General features: G+C 39.5%; 1 protein-coding gene across 2 annotated transcripts in view; it reads left to right on the forward strand.

Moving 5' to 3' along the window:
- The window catches only part of LOC122870038 (inactive ubiquitin carboxyl-terminal hydrolase 53-like), a 38392-nt gene extending 18699 nt beyond the window's left edge, over positions 1–19693 (forward strand). For both annotated transcript variants that reach the window (XM_044183640.1, XM_044183641.1), the window contains exons 10-17: positions 1830–1998; positions 3360–3506; positions 5007–5153; positions 10380–11169; positions 12136–12203; positions 17195–17261; positions 17347–18068; positions 18170–19693. In XM_044183640.1, the coding sequence (XP_044039575.1) occupies positions 1830–1998; positions 3360–3506; positions 5007–5153; positions 10380–11169; positions 12136–12203; positions 17195–17261; positions 17347–18068; positions 18170–18246 (2187 nt within the window). In that variant the 3' untranslated portion in view covers positions 18247–19693. The remainder of the gene's footprint in view (positions 1–1829; positions 1999–3359; positions 3507–5006; positions 5154–10379; positions 11170–12135; positions 12204–17194; positions 17262–17346; positions 18069–18169) is intronic.
- Positions 19694–22202: the final 2509 nt, after the last annotated feature.

Here is a 22202-nt window from a genome sequence, read left to right on the forward strand (position 1 = left end):
TATGGCACCGAAGAGTCGGCTAACCCCCCAACCCCCACCCCCATTTCTACTGCAGTTCCCCAACTCTGTCATCACGAAGTACTGCAGTAGTGAAGTGAAGCTTAACCAGTTAAGATTATTTTACGTATCCCTTCACTGGTTAAGGTTAAAGGTTCATTGAGAGTTACAATGTGTAGGTGTGTATGCTGTCTCTTTTTGTGTGTGTGTGTGTGTGTGTGTGTGTGTGTGTGTGTGTGTGTGTGTGTGTGTGTGTGAGAAAGAGGTTTTATTTGTGTGTCTGTGTTTGTTTTTTGCAGGTTAGTGGTTGTGTGTGTGTGTGTGTGTGTGTGTGTGTATGCGGTATATAGGCTTTGAATCCTTTCACGTAAGCCTTCCTGTTTTTCTAAATTTTGGATTTATTTTCATGGTGTACACGTGAGCATACCTTTTGTCTCACATCCTCACAATTTTCTCGTGGACTACGGTGCAGCGGCTGACTGGCTCTGTGTCAATCCATCAGCAGCTTGTGCTGTGTGTGCAGCCCCCCCCTCCTCCCGTCTGAGATGGAGGAGCTACGGTGCTCAGCGCCTGCCAAGCCCATACCTGGGTTGAAACTTGCCAGCATTTCTGTGACTCCCCAAGTCCCAGCCGCTAAATGACTATGACTGTAGTGTAGCCTGATTGCTGCTTTTCCAGTACATAAGAAATTCTTTGTTTAATGAATAATACAGTTACTTGCAAATAGTAATATAATTGCGACACCTGACACAGGCATCACAGGTATTTGTTTGTCATTTAAAATTAATGATCATTACAGCCTCATGGTGCCCTTAGTATGGCTGCTGATTTTTAGTCTTAAGCTAAGTACACAGTACAGTACATGCCAGGAGTAAAAGGCTGCCAAGCATTGAGCTTTGTTTATAGTGCTTTACACACAGAAAATATTAAGCATACATTGGAGGTTGTTCTTGTCTTCCTTCTGCTAGTGTATATTCCTTCATCCACAATCTATTTATTTTTTCTCCATCTCTGCAACATTCCTTCTTTTGTGTTTCCTTTGTTTTGCTTTGCATTAGTTCTTCTTTACCTCATCTTTCTATCTCTCCTCCGCCAACCCCCTCCCAATCCACCGTCATTTACTTAATTAAGGCACACCCAAGCATCTGTTAGCCTGCAGCCTTCCTTTGTTGTGCCTTTGTGGCGAGACACGCACCTTACACAGCTTATCTAATGTGATTGTGCGATTTCGTCTCAGTGTGTTATATTCACTCACAAATTAGATCATGCACAATAAAGGTGAGGTTTTGTTTTAAATTTGCCAAAGAATTTTATGAAAACTGTCAGATGATTTTCTGTTTGGTTAAGATTGACATGGGTTGTGACCTTCTGGTGGTGATGCTACTTGACCTGGGCATTAGTGCAAAATTGTTCAGTTTGTAAGAAGTTAAAATGCTTTATATCAAATCACAGTTATACAACAAAACTTTTTTGATACCTCTTTGTAAAATGAAAATAAATGGGGTCACAAGAAAGCAAATTATCCTGTTATGTGCACAGTCTGTCTGCTTTTCTAAATTGAATTGAACCATGGTCGCTTGATTTCCCATTAGGAAAATCCAACATTTTAAACCCTCTTTAATATCTTTAAATAGATTGATCCCCAAGAAAGCATGTATATTATTTTCACACAAAATAATGCTGTAAATCTTTTTTTGTTTAGTTTTTTTTCTTTGTTTCATTGTGTATTATCACACATAAAGATGCAGAAATCATGTGTCATCCTGTGTCTATTGTGCTTAAAATTGCATGTACGTGTGCATTGACCAGCTTTTCTTCGTCTTTTACTCTAGATCGGCTCCAGGTGGAAAGATGTGGTCAGCAAATGTATCAAAGGTCACTTCCAGCCTCTCCTCCTATTTTACTCCAACCCCGACGGGACTGCTATCACCGTAGATGATGCCTCAAGACAAAACAGCAGCCAGTCTCACAACAAGACCCCTGTCAATGGAGAAGTGCAAGGTATGATCTATCCAAGTAGGGTTGTTTTTAAGAATCAGTCTTGCTTCTGTATTTGTGGACGTTAACTACTTTGCCAACTTTTACTGGAATGAGGACCCTGATAAAGAATGGCTCAGAGGTCATCATGACCTTTTAAAAATCCTCATCAAAATTAACCTCAACTATGTCACTGTAGACATTCTGTTGGCAACATAGTTATATTGTATCGGGTAAGATGAGGTGTTGATTTAGTGTCCTTTTATGGAAATGACAGCATCAAATTCCTTTGAGATGCATTTATCTTTGTTATTGGTGCTGTTGAGTGTTTTTATTTGCTTTCACTAACAACAATCCCATCCCAAGTGACCTGTTTGATTATAATGCCATATTGTAAAACACTCATAAATATGAAGCTGAGGCGGGCAGCTACCTCTTTTTTAGTCTTTATAGTCGTAAGAATAGTGCAGGATGTGGAGGGAGGTGATGTGGAGGGAGGTGTGAAGAAAGTTTTGGCAGTACTAGATGAACGCAACATTCAGAGTTTAGCCAGAAGTTTCTTTACACTCAAAGTGGCTTGCCTTGAAATGTAATTTAGTCTGAGGTTCGATTTAAATGTTTAAAAAGTGTGACTTATTTATCTTCTTTTGACCTATTTGCCTCTGTATACCCAGCTGCAGTTAATTGTTTGACTAAGAACAAATGTCATCTTATGTGTAGAAGGAAATTTGAAAAGACGACGAGATGATGTTTGTACTTAGTAAAATTCTTGCAGTGCTGGTGGTTTGTTTAAGTAGTGCTTTTACTCCTTCAGTACACATTTAATTAACTGTAAATAAAGATTCCCTTCATTTACAAATCACTTTAAATGGAAATCAAATCGAGAGAAACATCAGCAAACAAAAAAAAACTCTTTATAGGACGTGTAAAATCCTGGATCATGTTAGTTGCCTTTGCAGGCAGTAATGAAAATTTGTTAATGACAACTGCTGAACATCTCTGCTGTTTGGATTATATATCCCTGGATTTGTTTGGTTGGGGAGGTTTTTATCCCCTTCAAAGATCCTCCTCCATCTCTCCATGCTGGCCGTTCCCCAGGTGCAAGCTGTGGCAGCCGCTCACTGCCCATCAGAGCTGACAGGGCACCGGACCAAACTGGATGATCCTACAAAAACCAAGGAGAACATTGTGTGGATTTTGTAATTTTAAATTCTGTTTCTTACTTTCAGGTGCAGTCTGTGTATTTGTTGATATCAAATATATGTTTTATCATAAAAGTTAAGTAACAATTTTTATTGTGTTTTTGTTGGAAAAAGTAAACCCTGTATATATGGCCTTAGCTTGAAAATGTAATATTTTCATGTCTCCTTTTTCCTCCTCTGAAGGTGTTGAGTCTCCAGTTTTAGCCCCCAAGAAGCTGGACCTCACCAGGGAGAATCTGAACGCTCTGTTGGGCCAAGGCTCTTTCAAAGAGAAGACCTCTTCGGCCTTCAGCAGGAGCAGCGCTCAGAACAGTGCAGGACGGGGACCAGGTAAGACGGGAAATATGGAAGGACTGAATATGTTTGAGAGAGAGAGAGAGAGAGAGCGAGAGAGCGAGCGAGCGAGCAAGAGCTTCGTAACCCAAGATGTGGAGGATCACACAGCAAAAGTTTCCATTTTAACAAGTAATTTAATTAAAAATTAAGTGTTGGGGTCTGGAAAAATCTGTAAGAGATTTTTACTTCTTGTCGGTCTAAACAAAACTATAGTTCAAACACACAACATGTGCTTGTGGAAATAGTGTTTTGCAGTGATCAAGGAAAAAACATGCAAGAGAGAGATGAGTCACATCATGTGGTGGTTGTAGTTTTTAGCCTTGAAAGACTGCTTAATTCATAAATATTTTTGTCCACAGAGAGTGGTGACAAGAACAGATCTGGCATAGCAACCAGAGGAAGGGATAATTAAATGTCTTTGCTGTAAAACTAAATCTGGACGTGTTAGTAATACAGAAGGGATTAGGGACCCTTGTTGCGAAGTGAGGTCACAAAGAGCTGCCAATTCTGCACACACTTAAGTTCAAGTAGGGAGAAGAGTGTACATTGAGAAAAGATTTGTTAAGATAAGTAAATGGCCCCTAATGGAAAGACGATGAAACAAAATGTAGGCAGACAAAACTGGTGAAATTGCATCTCCTTTGATATTATTGCATGTTCCATTGTTATTACGTGGCTGTGTAAAGTTGTGAAGGTCCTAGAGATCTGTGTGTCATTGTTTCCTCTTGCTTGAAAGCTTGCTGCTTCAGCTGTGGTGTAGGGTGGGATGGTTGCAGTCAATACAATAAAATGCCAGTAGTTGCTCAGAGCTTTCAGAAGAATCACAGTCAAATTTAAAGTCAAATTATTAAGCTCTGATTCATCATGTTGTGAACTGTTACACATTCAGTTGTTTTGGTGCTGAAGAGAAAATGGAGTCCTAAAAATATAGTCTCAAAAACAACTGGTATTTCTGAAACGTCAAGTTCTCTTCAGAGCGATTCCTGTGAAATGTCAGACAGCTAACAGAACCACAGTATGATCATGTTTTCCAGTGCTATGACTAATCATTGCGTTTCAAAGTGAATATCTGCCAGAGACGGGGCAGAGAAGCCTCTGCATGGCCATGTTTCCACCCTGCTGCGTTTCCCCTCATGTAGCAGAAAATGTACCGTATACATCAGCACAATGATGTGCTGTAAAGTTCGCCTCCGTCTACACACTCAGTAACTGCTCAGTGCCTTGGGGGTGCTCGGGACTAAGAGATGGAAAACACTGACAAGGAAAAGGATGTAGTGACAATAGATATCCATATGTACACTAAGATAAAAATAAGTTTAATGGTGTCTGCAGTGGTGGAAATCCCCACCTGATTCTGCAGAGTTTTAAATGAGATTGGGGAAAAAAAAAAAACCTCAGCATTAATTACACACTGGTTATCTGCCCTCTGCCCCTCATTTGGGAAATTGTGCGAAAAACATGATGGTAGTACATGACATCTCTTTTGTTTTGTAGTGAAAATTGGCACCAGCAATCCCAAGAGTTACCTCAGGGAGATTTCTCGAGAAGTTGCCCAGCGAGCAGGAGAGATGCGTGGGATGCATCCATCCAGAAGAGAGCCTGATAGGAGCGGTCAACGGAGGTCGGAGTCACGCTACAGAGGTTGGTCGCACATAGATAGTATGTGGATGTATAGATGTGGACTGCACATGCAATGCAACACATAAACATAGACGTGAGAATTGCCAGGCTTTATGATACATGCTAGCCTTTCACTTCCCCAGCCCTTATGTAACAGCCGGTTCGGGAGCAATGTGTCAGAAAGGGGATTAAGTGCTGACGTCTATTGGAGCCTGCCTTCATCCCACTCTCATATTCAGAGCCATTGGTTCCCCTCTCTGTGGTCTAAATGAACATTTTCAAACAAACATACACTATAAACTCAGCAGATCCAACCACATAGCGATAACTACTGTATAATTTAATTAGAGGGTGAATTTAACTCCAAAAATTCATATTCCTACCACTATTTTCTCATGTTTTCTCCTTTTTTTACCTCACAAATTGAGTGCGTGTGTTGGTTCTAATCAGAAGGCTGATTGGTCCACTCCTTTAATACTCTTTTAGTATATCACTGCTTTCAATTAAGTATCAGTGAAGGGATTATGGAGCACAATTGTAACAAGCTCCCAAATCCACCACATCAACAGCAGCAGCCTGTGTTAGCAGCAAGCTCATGTCCCATTTTGATTGAATGCAGTAGGCTAAAGGAGGCTAGTGTCATTGCCGTGATGAATGGCGTGGCTGGAGGTGACACTACAGTTAATGTAAGTAGTAAGAATTTACCGCAGCACGGTTCAGGCCCAGGCTAGCGCTTGGCTAAAAAGTCCTGGGAAAAAAAAACACTCAAGAAAAGCTTAAGCAACTTTGCTGCTCATATTGGACCATGGGAAAACCCCAGGGTATTTCTAAATTATCCCTGACTGTACTGATGTAGACATGTTGCCATTCTTCCAAAATGATCCACAGGGTTGTGTACTGTTGACAACACTGAGCCGCCAGCAGAAACCCTTTAAAATGCACCGGTATCATATATACGAGCAAAAATGTAGCAAGCAATGTTTGAAGTGATTTAACTCTGGCACACAGTCAGCAAAATCCAAGGCAATAGGGGCTACATCTCTTGCAGGCTTATTTCCAAGGAATGACAGCTATATGTAGTATTAAATTCACTTTCTGTACCCTCAAACACGATGTTACCACAGATTAGATTTTTCCAGCCATTTATATGGAAGCAAATTAGGGTCATTAATATTTTAAACATGTGAAATTATGTTCATAATTTCAGAGCCTGCAGTAGTATATCACCTTTAGCATGCATGTGAAAATGTTTGCATGCACGTATTTGAATGTGTGACTTTGTAAAAAGGTTTTGCAGTTGTAGAAATATTTTGTGTATGTGTAATAATAAAATATGTGCAGGAATATTTTCAATAGTGAGGTTTCACACAGTCTGAGAGACGGACACACAAATGTCCTATCTTTGTAAGCAACACTGAAGTTACAAGCTACATACAAGCTATGACTTACAAGCATGATTTTTGGCCCTGTTTTAACACCTGCGCTGACAAGCCAATCAACTAGTTGCCTACTGACCAACCAATCAGAGGAAGTCAAACTGTCCAATCAGGGGGCAAAAGGTTCTAGCACGTTCTGGTTACTTCGTCCATCTGTAGTATGCGGAAGTCAACATGGAAGAGCCAGAGGGAGACGGGTCCAGTTTGTTCTCAAGTCTTTTCTGGTAAGTAGCAGTGAACCTCTCCTAACTGTTAATGTTTTGAATGGTAGAAATACAGGTTTAGGGTTTTAAAATTACAGTAAAAGTGGTTTCTAACTCAGAATACAGAATCTAAATATGAACCGAAGGGTGAAATATTTGTGCAGCATATTTAAGTCCTTATTGTTGGCTAGCTAATATTAGCCACAATGCTATTGCTAGCATAGCCGCTAACGCTAACTTTAGTCAAGTTGACTGACAACAGAACCACTAGTTAACCAATCTTTGGCTAGCTTTAATCTTCATACTGGATAGGTTGGAACTGACAGTCTGGCTAGTTTGTTGTTGAATGTGCATGTAGGCTACCTGTAATTTGTAAACCAAAGGTTACACACACTAAACAAACTTTATCATAAACAATCTATGAGTGAGTGTGAATTAAACCTTGATTTACACATTACCTTTGATCATATGATGCTGCTAATATTTAACAGTAGTGATCTAACTATTGAAATTGACAACAGACTACATAACTTGACTGTGGATAACTGTTCAGCATCCTTTGACCTTCTCAGTTTAGAAAAATGCCATTCACACATGATTTGCATTAGGCAATGTTTTTTTAATGTACTGCTGTAAAGACTATTGTATATCCTCAAGTCCAAAGAGGCAATAAGATATTGAAGGCATACAATTTTTCCTGGTTGACACCAACGTCAGTATTATCATACAACTAAGTTTCTTTTTTTCCATTTTGTCTTACAGGTGTCCTGCTGTCCATCTACTCTACTCTCCTCTCTATCAAAGTGGCTCTCTGTCTTTGGAATTTTGAAAACTTTGCTGATATAATTGTACCTAATCTATAAGCATTCACATTGTTTGAATCAATAAGTGTATATAAGTGCTTTGTTGTTTAAACCTTTTATATACTGTAATAAATCAACCATCAGCTGTAAGGAAAAAACATTCTTTGATTCAGATTTTTATATATAAACCTAAATATTTTAAGACGGTTTAAGAAATTGAATTCAGGTTGCTGTCACTGACATTAAAGTAATTTGTATTACAAACACTAAAATATACAAATACCATAGTGTTCAGTTATTGTCCATTAAGTAAAACATTTGAGCATCAGTATAGTCCTTTAAAATACTGAACAAACAGCCTTCCTGTCCATCCCATATCTGAGATTGGACTTTGTTTCAATATTTTCAGCAAATAGAATCTTCTGATCCTGCTACGTTAACAGCCTAATCTTTTATCATTAATATTGTGTTCAATATATTGGTTGTGTACAATAAAACATTACATTTGTGGCTTTGGAGCACAACAACAATGATATTAAGGAAAGTAAGGCTATTTTTTAACAGGTGCTTCAAGACCTAATGCTGCAGGCATTTAATGTGAGAAGGAAGGTAGTTAGCTAAAGGTGGAGAAGGTTCAGTTTGCAATCCAACTTGTACATGTTCACATCAGCTGGAAAATAAGCCAAATGAACAAGAAAGTAACAGTAGTAGGCTAATAATACGATCTACAAATCTAAAAGGGGACAGTTGTGAACTGTTAATACAGCAAAATGTGCTCAGTGTTATGTTTTTATGATGGGAGAACATTTGTTTTATTTGCCATACACCTCTTTCATGAGCTGCTAAATTTCTTTAATATCAAACACACAGGAGCAGAACTCCTTAATAGAAAGAGCTGTTTGCAGCTTTGTGAACATCTTGTCAAATGCACAGCCAAAAAGTTTCAAGTGTGCCACAAGCTCACCAGCGGTCAGCCATAACAGTAACTCGAGGAGACATGCAGAGGTATGATATGGCAGGCATAAGTATAATTATTATAGTATAATAATGTATTTGTTGTTCATTATTGTTATTCAGTATAACTTTGAACATGTACAAGGCAGGAACGCTCATCAAGATTAGTAAGGCGCCGACTCCAGAGGATCGTGTACAAACAAATGACAGAATGGGGGTCGCGCACTCTAGCTCTGATTCAAAGTCGTCATGCTGATTGGAGCGTGAGTGTGCGACCCCCATTCTGTCATGCACAGCTGTCTTGATTTATCTAGTTAATTACAATGTAAAACTTTACTGGCATGTTCCGTGCTAATTAACCCACCTGTATCCCAGAAGAGTTCGCCTCTGGCTCCTCCATGTTGACTCCAGCATACTACAGTTGGACGAAGTAACCAGATCGTGCTAGAACCTTTTGTCCCCTAATCGGACAGTTTGACTTCCTCTAATTGGATGGTCAGTGGGCAACGAGTTGATTGGCTAGTCAGCGCAGGCGTTAAAACAGGGCTAAAATTCATGTGTGGAACTTGTAACATGTATGTAGCTTGTAACTTAAGTGTCTCATACAAAGATAGGACATTTGTGTGTCCATCTCTCAGACTGTGTGAAACCTCACTGTTGAAAATATTCCTGCACATATTTTAATTACACATACACAAAATATACATACATATACATAGCTGAAAACTTCTTTACAAAGTCACACATTCAAGCTCAAAATACTAATGATCCTAATTTGCTTCCATACATTTAGAGGATGACTCCAATACAAAGCAGCCTCTGATTCAAGCACTGTCAGCTTTAAGATATGAAAATGCATTGGATAGATGAACCTTGCACAATGCAAGTTTTGTTTTTAGATAGGAAAGAGCACTGCTACGACACCACATTTTCCATGCAAAATAAGATAGAATTATCTTTTTGATTTTAGAAACTTAAAACAAAACTTATGCAGACAATTAAGTGCTGTTCAGAAATGTCACTGCCACGTAGATAAATAAGGGTGTGTGGGTGCATGTGTAGTTTGACATGAATTAACTAGTTTCCAGGAAGGATGTCTGGCCATACATTTTGAAAGTGGCTATTATGGCTGGAAGTGTCCTTGGAATAGCAGACACTCATCCGTAACACACTATCGTGCAGACATGTCACTTGTACATTTGGAAAACATGCACATCTATATGCACACAAAAATGCACTCAACAGTGCTACCTTTGAGGTCATCAGTATCTACATGTCTGTAATTGATCTGGCTACCGTCTGTGTACACACCATGGAAGAAAATTGACTCCTGTCTGTCGTAATTTACACCTTCCTGTCATCTGCAGACGTAAATGTCAGTAACCCTGTTGTAATACCCTTCCCTCACTTTCTGCCCAACCTGCACTGTGCTTTAGCACAGCTTTGTGTCTTGGTGCCGAGGTGTAAGTGAAAGTCAGTTTTTGGTCTTGGCCACGTTATTCACGACATTGTCTTTTGGCATCAGGTGCAGCCTGATATACATCCCCTTGTATACATCTATCTTTAAACAAAAGATATTTAATTGCTACAAAATTTGCTGCATTCATTTTTGTATTATTGATAGGACCTCTGGTGGTTTGGCGGTGAGAAACATTTAAGTGGATATACTGTATTTAAGTAACAGGTTTTTTTTACTGTTTACTGTTTTTTACTGATAGATTTATTGGTTAATAATGTTACAATTTTATTTAAACAAGTGTTACATTCATGAATCATTGATTTAAAGCATCTATTAAGAATGTGTTTTCCTTTTCTCATAGCTCTCATTTAACTTCTTTTGTTTAAAACCAGATCCAGGTCAGGACAGGACCTACTCCCGCTCCGTCTCCCCTCCAGAGAATGGCTTCAAACAACACCTGGAAACTCGACTGTACAGCAGCCAAGGAAAAGGTCCCACTCGGACTGAGCGAATGCCCCACCTTGGTGGACGGTCATCACATGAGCCCCCTCGTTCTCACTCGAGGGTCCAAGTGTTGCCCAGTGTGCCCAGTATCACTAGTGGTCATCACAGCCGGAGATTAGGCCAGGTTTCCAACGGATATGATACTGACAGCAGCCAAGACTCCAGAGAGCGTCCTGGAAGTGGAGGGAACAGCCGCAGCAGGTCCAGCCGCCCGTGGAAGCCCATGAGGGAGGCGCTAAATGTGGACAGCGTTTTAAGTGGCAGTAGCGGTGGCACTTCGGCAAGTCGAGAGCAAAGGCAGCACAGCCCCCGGAGAAGTCCCAGTAGTCAATCGCCCTCCTGTGACCAAGAGCGAGACAGAGATTTTACGTGGGGAGGTCGAGAAGAACGCAAACCCAAGAGCCTAATGACCATCTATGAGGATGAGCAGAGGCATGAAACAGGTGGCAGCCGAAGCTCGCTGGACTCAGATGGCCGGGGCGGCTACAGCGACAAGGACAGGTCAAAGGGCTCAGCAACTCTAAAAGTGCGGAGTGACAACTGGAAGATCCAGCGAACTGAATCTGGATATGAGAGTAGTGACAGACTAAGCAATGGCTCAGCAAATCTCGACTCACCTGTGGTAGAGAACCTTTCTTCCAAGGACCTGCGGCCCATACCTGAGCTGCACCTGACAAGGTAAAATGGACTGTTAGACCTAAGTTTTTATCAGCCAAGTACACCAAATTTTGGCACTGCAAAGTATGATGCAGAAATAGCTATTACACAGTTTTTGCTGTGTGATGCCAGCGTCAGTATGCTGCTTTGTCATTCCATGCCCTACTCATTTAAGGACTTGAGTCTCAAAAGTGCTGCCATTTTTAAATGATTAAACATTACAAACAAACTCTTCTAAGAATAGCAAGACCCATTTAACATAAACGCACACAAGGCAGATGTGCCAGCCTTATTATGCTGGGCTGTCATTTGTTGGCTTTGTAGTACAGGTCTTGTTTGGAGATAATGATCCCAACTAGCTGACAACTCCTGTACTCAGAGGGGAGAGCCAGCAGATAGCTGACTTCCTCAACCGCAAGTGCATTATTCAAGCCTATCTCTTGACAGTATTTTGGTAGTGTGCCTTTTGATGATTAATTCTTCAACATATAGTTTAAGAATTTTCTGTGATTGGATAAGGTCCTGAAGTCACTGAAAATGTATAAAATTCGTAATTTTATTTTGGTAATACAGTATGACTTTTGTAGGTTACTTTTTTCCACCAGTTTTCATTTGGTTTATTACAACATCTTAATACATTTGATAGCAGATACAAAGCATAGCCCTTAAAAAAAGACAACTGCAGGTGCCACAAAGTAGACAACAAAGGAAAAAAACATAAAAAAATCATGAGCACTTGTTGTTTTGACAATAAGATGTGCTTTCTTCCCATTCAAGAAAAGAATGTTGCAGGAATTAGTACCAGATTACAAAATTGTAAAACATCCGTGATAAAAATATATATTAGTTCATAAGGGTTTATTTCCCCTTTTTTGCTCACAGCAAGGATCCATCTTAGTCCTTTTAAGTGGTTGGTAAAGATCAAGCTCTGGAATATCTTGTGGCAATCCACAATGCATGAATAATTTAATTCATTTTGTATTTTAGGGATCACTTCCCCCAGAGAAGAAGTGATGATTTGAAGGCTGACATATTGCACTCTACATTTTCCACTGGTAAGTAACTCTCTCGCACATTTTTAATTCTGCACACCAAAACTATGTTGTAGTGATGTCTGCTTATTAATTATATTCCTGGCAAAACATGTACACCATCTTGAGAGCTAGCATTTAAATATGCAGTGGTTAAGATATGTTATTTTTAGACATTTGGTAGAGATTTCATTAAAACAAAAAAATGAAAATTTAAAATATTTATCCATTATTAATTTACACATATAAATATAGATTTTCTTACATTGTGGAAATAAGTCACAAATTAAAGTATCAGTCTTTCACAAAGGCTTGGCCCTGACATTAAAGCAAGTTCCTCTGCCCAATAGACTTCCATGTGTTGTAAGGATCTGAAACATTAAGATAATACTAAGCAATTTCCTTGATTTATTGTTCCATCAGTAGTGGTAAGGTCACAACCTGATTGAATGGATACTGTATGGAAATAAGTGTGCTCTCACTGATTGGCCTTGACCTTTTTTCCTGAGCAAAGTTTATGTAATGCAGCATGCAGAGAAATGTACACAAGCCAAAAGAAAACATCAACCCAAGTGGAAAACTGGTAAAGAACTGATTTTTCTAGAGATGAAGCTGATTTTCTCCTTCCTCCCAGTGCTAAGTGAAACACTTTCAACATTATTGACAGAAATAAAAATCCTGGTTTGTGTTAGGTTTTATGTCCTTCCTCACATATTACATAAAAAGGAAACGTGGTAAATAGTAAAAACAGAACCTCAAGGATTTTAACTGTTAACTGCAGTGATGAATAATGTTATAAACTTTTGGATCCATTGGGGATACAAAATCTGGGGGGGGGAATCTGTTCAACTACTGTTAAAAACATGTAAAAAATAAAAAATTATACACCTCAAATATGAGTCATGTTGCAATAATGGTTATTTTTATCTTCCAGACAGGATAGAGGGAGATTAGATGACATGAATAGCTCTAGGGGGTTTGTCGCCTGGACACTCTTCACAATCTTTATCTAGCACATGCTTGCTTGTGATACACAGTATCAGTACAGAGAAAAAGAAGGAAAATATCTTTTAAATTTACAAATATCTTGGAAAATGCCTTACTAATTCCCTCAGCAGGAATACACTGAGTTAATCCTGAATAAGAGGGGGAGATGAGTGAGCTTGTAGGGGCCACCCAGCTGTGCCCAGCCGGGCAGAAAATGCCATGACTGGGCCTGTCAGAAGGTGGTATTCAAACATGAGGCAATGAAAATACCATTCTGTAGCACTGCAGTTAGTTTGTGGTCCCAAAGAGTTACAAAATACAGCACAGAAACAGCAGCTACAGTTTTATCTATCTTTAGTTTTATTCAGAGTTAAAAATAGCTTTTACACAAGTGCGGTGAGTTGGGGAAACAGAAGCAGAAAGGCATAGTGCTGAATGCTGGTCTTGTCATTGGCCTGCGAGCATCTGCACATGCAGAGTGATTAATGTGAAATAATCACTGTCAAGGAGATGAACACTTCTGTTGCAGGCATTGTTATTTATTATCCCTTTTGATATATAAAAGTATATATCAAAGTATTTTCCTTGAAATTAGCATTAATGCTAGTCTTTATCTGATCAAATCTGTGGTCATAATTGATTGCACAAACCTACATTTGTACATTTTACAAAGGTATATCTGAAATGTAAAATTTTTGTATGAAGTCGTTTGTCTCCTAGTGATGATGATTATAGATATGACAGTGTCTACAGATCACACACTTAACCACATTCAGTCACATGCCTCCTCTTTTATTTGTAAAAATTCACAAGACTTATTTTTGTATTTAGAAAGTATCTACAGCTATGTTTTGACTTATTGTTGATTCATTTGATGAATGGCTTGAAATGCTGATTTGTTCATTGCTAAACCTAAACCTGGCTAAGTAGCTATTTTAAAGTCACTATGGGATTTTTATCCTCTGCTGTCTGCATATTGTATTGACAAGCTGCAGTAAATGTGTCCAAAGTCAATTTGGCCTGAGTTCAGTGGTGGCAGTCTGTCGTGAGCTGCAGTTTCAGAGAAGGCTGAGCAGATTCCAGTAGTCCATTAAAGTCCAAAATCCTTTCTAAAAGCACACAGATGTGGGAGGACAGTTGTGAGGAGTTCAGTTGACATTTTGACCACAGGCATTTATTCTTATGATCCTTTGCTTCATCAAATAAGGGACCTGACGTCTGGGTTGGGGCCCTTCTTAGTCACCTTAATGACGACCTTTTGTCCTTGTGAATAAATCTCATTGAGCTACAGTATAAGAAAATGGTAGCAGAACATCCTGTCTATAACAGTGTGAAAGGTCACGGCTGCCAGCAGATGGATGCACTTCAACCTGCTATCTTGACAGTGAATCACGCCTTGTCCCGATTGGCTCTAGTGGCTCTTGCACACCTCATCAAGAGTCTTCTTATAACTCAGTTTGCACATGACCATATCATCTTCAAAGTTATGACTACACAAACAGTATAGTTGTGTACTTAACTTTGCCCTCATGTATGTGTAAAACCCCAAATTATAATTTGTATGAGGTAAGTAGTTTACCGGCTTGTGATGCAAAGTTCAGAAAACAAAAAAAAGGAATCATGGTGAATTTGATCCTTCATCCGATTAAATGGATTTGTTATCCACTGGGTTAGTTTGCGTACATCTTCTGCAGTGAATGTGTGTCCATGAGTTAGCGTGTTGAGAGCTGTAATGCTACTCGGCTTAGCCCATCTATGGATGCCACTTAACAAGCCGGTGACTGATGTGATAACCGTAGTGTTAATGCCATGGCATGAATACATGTTTCTATTGTGGCATTTGGCTTAATGTTCCTATGCCTGTGCTATATAAACACACACAGAAACAAAGGCTATTCCGAATGATTTCTTTTAAGAATTTGCGATGACTTTTTGGAGTTGTGGGCACTGGCAGAACTTGACATTTTTCTAGGGTTAATTTTTCCTCCCCACACACTTCAGGTCTTAATGAAAAGCTGAACTGCAAATATGCATGCGAGTCTGATTGATGCTCAAGAATTTTAAGTACCCCAGACAGCAGAGCGCAGAGAACTACAAATCTCGACTTGAGAGCCTTAGCTCTGAAATGTGTAGAGTTTTTGTTTGTTTGTGGCATCAACAAAACTTCAAAGGGCTGTCAGGAATTTTTGCATGTACAATTTCTCAAAACCTAGTTAGGGGTTGCTTTCATGGTCTGTATAGAGGCACATTTTCTATTTCCTCTGGGAGTTTCACACTCTGGCAGTTGGAATAATTGAAATTATGTCAGATCACTTGTCTGTGCCCCTCAGTTAAATGTCCTGAATAACTTTTTAGTGGATAACAGCAGGCCCCAAACAGGTGTCTCTCTTGAACTTTTCTCAGAGTGATCCTTTTATGCTGGAATGGGATTAGAGACAAGTCTGTGAGTGATTTACATTAGTAGAGTATAAAAAGATTTGTATGTAGTAGCACACACAGCATGGCTCTTAATAAGTCGACCACTGATTGCTCAGACATTTGGAAAGTGCAAAAAAACATGTATGCATATGAGATAGCTTCACTTTCTTTAATCCTATTTAGCAACTTGACGTTATGCTTTCCAGTTAACATGGGAATGTCAGGGAAATTTTATTGCACACCACTTGGTGCAGTTTAGATAATACATTAAATGCCACTGAACCACAGTCTAATCCATGCAATCACAGTACATGGACGGTTTCCCAGGCAAGTGCAGTAGGCCATGTAAACAACAGGACACCTTGAGTACATCTGTTCTGCTAGCGTTTGCAGCTACAGCAGTGATTCCAAAATTCCACTGAAATTAATGTTTTCTGGTGATCAGCCAGACCCTGAGGAATTGTTTTACATTAAATTCGGATGGAATTCTAGCGAATATTTGATATCTGTTGTCTGAAAAATCTTTTGATTTGAACAGTAACAGAGAGTCTTGCAACCCAACAACACTGTCACCTTGCCCTTTGTTATCCAGCTGCTTTCTCCTTCAAGCTTTCTCTTGGCAACAGTGCATGTGACCTTAAACACGAGGGCATTTTCTCGGGAGAAAGCATTGTAAACTGCATCCCTTTTTGGTTTTGAGAATGATATTGTTACAGTTGCTTGCCAACATTGCAGATCAGCGTCATCAAATTGTGAATTGCCACATGGACTTAGCGGCTTAAAAATGCAATAGTGTTGTGGAGGGGATCTGGAGTCTGGAGTCTGACCCCGGTGTAATTGCATGCCAGCACAAAGGATTTAGCCACTAATGCTTTGAGAGAGCACAGGGGAAAAAGAGGGTATGCTGACACATCACAGATGGTCCTCAGCCACTCACTCTCTTCCTCGTCCTGTTAGTCAGCTGTTGTCTGTCTCAGGCCTTGTAAATCACACCCACCCTGCTAACTTGGCTAAGCTCCACACCAGCCCCCACCCAGGGACCTGTTTCTAAACATGTGTTTTTGCTGATCTAATGGGTGAAATCAGCTATTATCTCAAAATTATTGCAGTATAATTCACTGACATCACATTATGACCTGATTGACCTTAATAAGTTGATAGAATTTCCCTTGCTTTCATTAGTTTGCATATGTTCCAACTTCTAAATCTGCTAGAGTTCATTCAGGGTCTTTACTGTTTCATTAGTACTGTTAGCTCAAAGCTAACAGGGCCTGGATATGAACCCAAATTCCCTTTGAGGGGCAACGTTCTTTGGCTGGATCAGACAGTCAGAGTGGTACACAGGGGGCCTCAGGGCGCTCTGCCAGACTAGCTGCTTTGATACTTCCTCTCCCAGCACCAGGCAAAGGGCCTCACCATGACCCCTGTTAGATAACGTATCTTTGCTGGAGAGACACAGAAAAGAAAAAAAAAAATGTAGCCATGTTCAAATAGAAACCCAAGACAGATTTTACCTAGCTCTATTTTTGACCATCTGGCAGTGATGACCATGAGTTTACAAATTAGTGTGTTGTGATATAAAATGCTCATGAGGCTTCATTATTGTCTAGGTGAACAAGAAAGAAAATCTCCAGATCTACAAGACGCAAGCATCCTCTCTGGTCAGCAAATACAAAGGTAAAAAAGATTTTGTGTAAGTAGTCAGTTGATTTGGCACAAAAGCAAGTAAAATACTGATGTTTGTGTTTTTGCTCTGTAACAGAAGAAGAGCTTTCCGATACACTCCCGGGATCTTGGAAAAGAACAATGGTCTGGACAGCGAACAAGAGGAAAACGTGGATGGCAGCCCTGTGAGCCCTGTGCCTCCTTACTTAGCAAAGACCAGCAGTTCTGAGTGGAACAGCTCGGATGACCTTGCTGGACCTTTCTCTGAACAAGAAGAGACAGCCACTGTTGACCCTCTCTCGCACAACTATCCACCACCTTTACCCCCCAAGACCTTTGGCACCAGTCACGCTGACCCATCTGGCATCCACTCCCAACCGCCGGAGGTGCCGACACCGTCGAGCCCCCGCAATGAACCCAAAAATGGCTTGTCCCCCCTCTCGCACACCACCCTCCGCCGGTGGATTGAGACACCTGCCGAGCACAGGCTTTCATCAGATGCCAGCTCCAAGTCGGGGTCATCGGACCAGGACAGGAACGATCTGTCGGCCAGCGAGAGCGACGAGAGGTTACCCAGTCCAAAGCCCGGACACGATGACGGTACAGACTCCTTTGGTCCGACAGATATGGCTCTTCCCACTACCTACTTTTCTGTGGATAACTGTATGACAGACACTTACCGGGCCAAATACCATAAGCCTGCCTTGTACATGAAAGCAGAGGACCATATGTCATCGGGGGACAGTGATGTCGAAGGGAGGGGGCTTCCTTTGCCAGATGTTCAGCCACCAGAGCCTTCCAAAGGCAGATCAGAATCAGGTACCGTATGGTATTAGGAATTCTAATCATACTATTTGCATGACATTTTTAGCCTTTCTTAAATGTTTGCATTGATTCAGTCTTTGGCTTTTGTCTTGCAGGCTATTCTACTACTAAGACGACTGCAAAGTGGAAACCAGTTACTCCAAAAGGTCTTGATGAGCATGGTTTCCTATGATTTTAGCAAAAGCATCAATAGACCTTGTATGATCCAATGACTGGATTTCAAAAATAATTGTTATGCACTATGGCTGCTTGACAGTGTGACTCCTTCTAACTGGTATGTGTATTTGCTTATATACTTGTCATAACAGAAAGTTGGACATGAAACTGGATGCCAAAGAGATTGTGAAAAGAATGGCAGGTGTCCTTAATAGCTCTTTTGCTGTTTTTGGTATGAAAAAACTACTAAAAGCTTTGAATAAATGGTGAATTTGCACAGTCGAGAGCACCGGAAAGGTACAGAGAAAGAAACATGCCTAAAACATTCTGCTGATGACCATGTTTGGACTTTTGGAGCTCAAAAGCAAAGGGTTAGGTTAGTAAAGAATGTGTCACAAAAAGCCACTTTACCACTCAAGAGATTATTTTACATGAAGAAATAACCAATTTCTTGCAGTTCTACTTTCTCTCACTCCATGAATGCTTTTATTTGTTTTAACTACTCCCATTTCAGTGTTATGAGGTGTCTGCCCCAGTTCTATCTGGTTTTCACATAATATATCTACCTTTCTTTCAGTGGGTTTTGAAGGTTCCAGTAATATTCAGAACATGTTTGATTTTGTAATGTAATTCAACATATTTTGAACTATTTTGGCACAACTTAAAAATCCCAAGGATCCATGTGAATATGAAGCTCCATGACACCCACATAGGTCTTTGGCTGATGAGACCTCCTCGCAGGACTGCTGAAGCGAGAAAACTTCAGACTTCAACTTCAGATTCTTGTTGGTACATGGTTTAGTGACCTAAGCAAACAACGTGTAGTTCTTTCTTTAGTCTCTCCTTTGGTCAAACTTGAACCACAGGAGGTCTAATATACCAAAATATCTCTGACCAGTGTAGGGCTATAAGGTAATGGGTAAATATGTTCAATTGATTGCTTATTGGTAGAAAAGTATGTGGCACATTAACTTGAGGCACATCATGAACATTTGCACACTTCCCATCATCTTTACATATTTACTGTGTTTTATATGTCTTTTCACTGTATTTCTGGTTGATTGTTTTCCTTTTCACAGTCCTGACACTTTAGCCCAATCAATTATTCAGTTTTCTGTCCTGTTTCTTAAAAATAGCTCCTATTGGCAGCAAGTCTGCACTGGTGGGACATGGACATGTTTTGAATTTCAAATTGTCATCTAGAGATAAACAGGGCTTGCTTTTTCTTTGAGGGGGGTTATTAATAATAACATGTAAATCTGGGTAGTGGACTATTTTTTTAGTTCAAAATGTTTTATATTTGCAGCAGACTCTAATGCACAGTGCCTTTTGTATTTTTCTATGTCATGACAAAATTAAATTGGAGCCATTATTTGTACAATTCTTTGATTTTAAAGAATTTTTGTAACATTTAATTTTATTTTTATTGACGATTGTTAAATAAACAATTTTATTTAACCATATCTCAGTGTCAAGCTATGTTACATTCAAGAGCACAACGTTTAGAATATAGTAATGCTGACCTTGATCATTTATTATTTAGTAAGAGGAAACCTGGTCTATGATCAGTATGCAAATTTTTTAATTATTCAAATATAGAGCGCTGATGATAAACATTGTCTTTACTAAATAAATAGTTCTTACTGACAAAAATGCAGTTCATTGTATTCAACAAATGCTGGGAAATACAGTGTTTTGCTGCCACCTGCTGTCATGTATCCTTAATGCACCTTCTGATATCAGGTACTGGCTACCCAACTAAAAATCCCCAGGCTGTACTCACGAACTTCTTGTGCTACACATGCATATATGGAATAAAAGTCAGAACACAAGAGACTTAAGCCACCTCTGACTTGCACTAAAAAGCTCAATGCTGTCATGTTTTTTGGTAAAGTTTTGCCCTGTTAAGCTAGTTTGACCACTTCAATGCATTTCACTTGCCTTAATCCCTTAATTATTTGAATCTTGTGCTTTTTTTCTTAATAAATTATACATTAACCACATTGTCTTGTTGTGTATGAAAGTACTACAGCTGGCCACCTTTGTGAACATGGACTGGTATCAGTCAAACCAATAGTTTTCTGGCACCTTTGGATACCAAATCTAAAATGCATGTTATGCTCCAGATTAGGTAGGCAGGTAGGTAGCTCTTCATTTATTCAGTCTCAAAACAGCAGAGATATGTAGGGAATAGAACATTAATAATAAATAATGAATAGATAAGGAATACAATAAAAATATTTGAGATCTGTGTGCAATGATATGCATTATTATAGACTGTTTACCATAACTACTTTTCACTTCTCTATAGTAGCACCTCACAATTTTAACTGAAATTCAAATTTGTTGTTACACCCAAAGGGTATGATTTCTCAATAAGCATCAGTTAGTAATATTGTATTGAAGTTTAAAAATCCAAGTCAACTTAGTTAACATTCAACATACTTTTGCTACACTCACGAGCAATGAAATAATGTTGAACTAAGATTAAAGTTATGATCCAGCTGGACCATGCTGACACATTTATGAATTCCTTCCAGAGAGTAACTGTGCAGCTAGTTGCATGGCCAATGGATTCAATAAGTATTTCAGGATTGTTGTGTTATGTGGGTGTTCTAACATAATGTAAATGGTTTTCAATGTCTTGTTAATGATCCAAGGCTCCCCTGAAAGGTTTCCTGATCCTTCTGTTATCGTGATGATTCAGAACATAAAATAAATGCCTTTTTCATCCTCAAGAGGGAAGTAGAGGACTCTGCAACCAAAATAAAAGATGCAACTTGATCTTGACATTCAAAATAATACCCAACAAATGTGCACTATAACTTCTCTCTACATCTGTTGATTGAATGTGTCTCTCTGTATATTCACTTGTTAAGATGTAGGACTCCAGGTGGAGAGTGCGTACTTCATTTAACACTGGTGGAAAAAAACAAAAAACAGACTGATGAAACACATCAGATATTTTTAGCATTACTTCATTTGTGTACAAGATTTACTTCCATAATTTCTAGCACATTGCCCCCCATCATCCTCCAACAGTAACAATGAAGCTAACTCACCACAGGTATTTCAGGATTGTATTGACTCTTTATCAGTGCTGGAAATAAATAATAAACAAGTTCTTCTTCTTCAAAAAAAAAGGTATGAATATGTGGGGGAAAAAAGCGAACTTGATGCTGGTACCAAAATAGCAACCGCATAATTGACTTGAATGGATTTTCACCCCCACTCATCTGCATCAAATTAACTATTTGTTGCCACTTGTAGGAAGACAACTCACAAATACAATTAAGAAGGGATAGTGATTTTTTTTTAAAATGTCAGTCCCACACCAGACGAGAATTCTTCTAATGTTTACGGGAGGAAGAAAAGGGATAATGCACACCTTTCAGAGAATCCTGACAATGTTCTGCCATTCAGTACTCTGCTCCTCATTGCATGGCATGTCTATCACAGTTTTGGTATGCTTAAATCTTAGCTGTCTTCTGGTGTGTGTGAGTGTGAGTGTGTGTCTTCTCCACAATCCGTCAGAGTGGGACTCGGCCTGTCAGTGCGGGCTCCTCCTCTGCAGCTGCCGTACTTCATTAGGGGCCATCAGCTGAGCTCAGTGCTCAACTGTCAGAGTCAGACTTCTGTTTTCTCCTTTCTCCTCCCTTTGCACTCTCTGTTTCTGCCTTACTCTCTCTCCCTCTCCCGCCAACTGTCCCTCAAGCTCACTCACATCCTTCATCCTCACATGATTTCTCACTCTGTCACCTCACCTCAGTCTTCCCCTTTTTGCTAAATTTTCCCCTGCTCTCCCTCTGCACCATCTCTTCTCCCCATACTCCCTTTTAGCCTAATTTCTTTTCAGGTTGTTTTTTTTTTCTATTACTCTCTCTTTAAATCAGCATAACCCTTGTGTTTCAGAATCAACTTACACAGTTGATTTTCAGTATAACAGTATATTTACTCTAAATGCAGTATTTC

This window comes from Siniperca chuatsi, linkage group LG22 (genome assembly GCF_020085105.1).
Source record: "Siniperca chuatsi isolate FFG_IHB_CAS linkage group LG22, ASM2008510v1, whole genome shotgun sequence".
NCBI lineage: Eukaryota > Metazoa > Chordata > Actinopteri > Centrarchiformes > Sinipercidae > Siniperca > Siniperca chuatsi.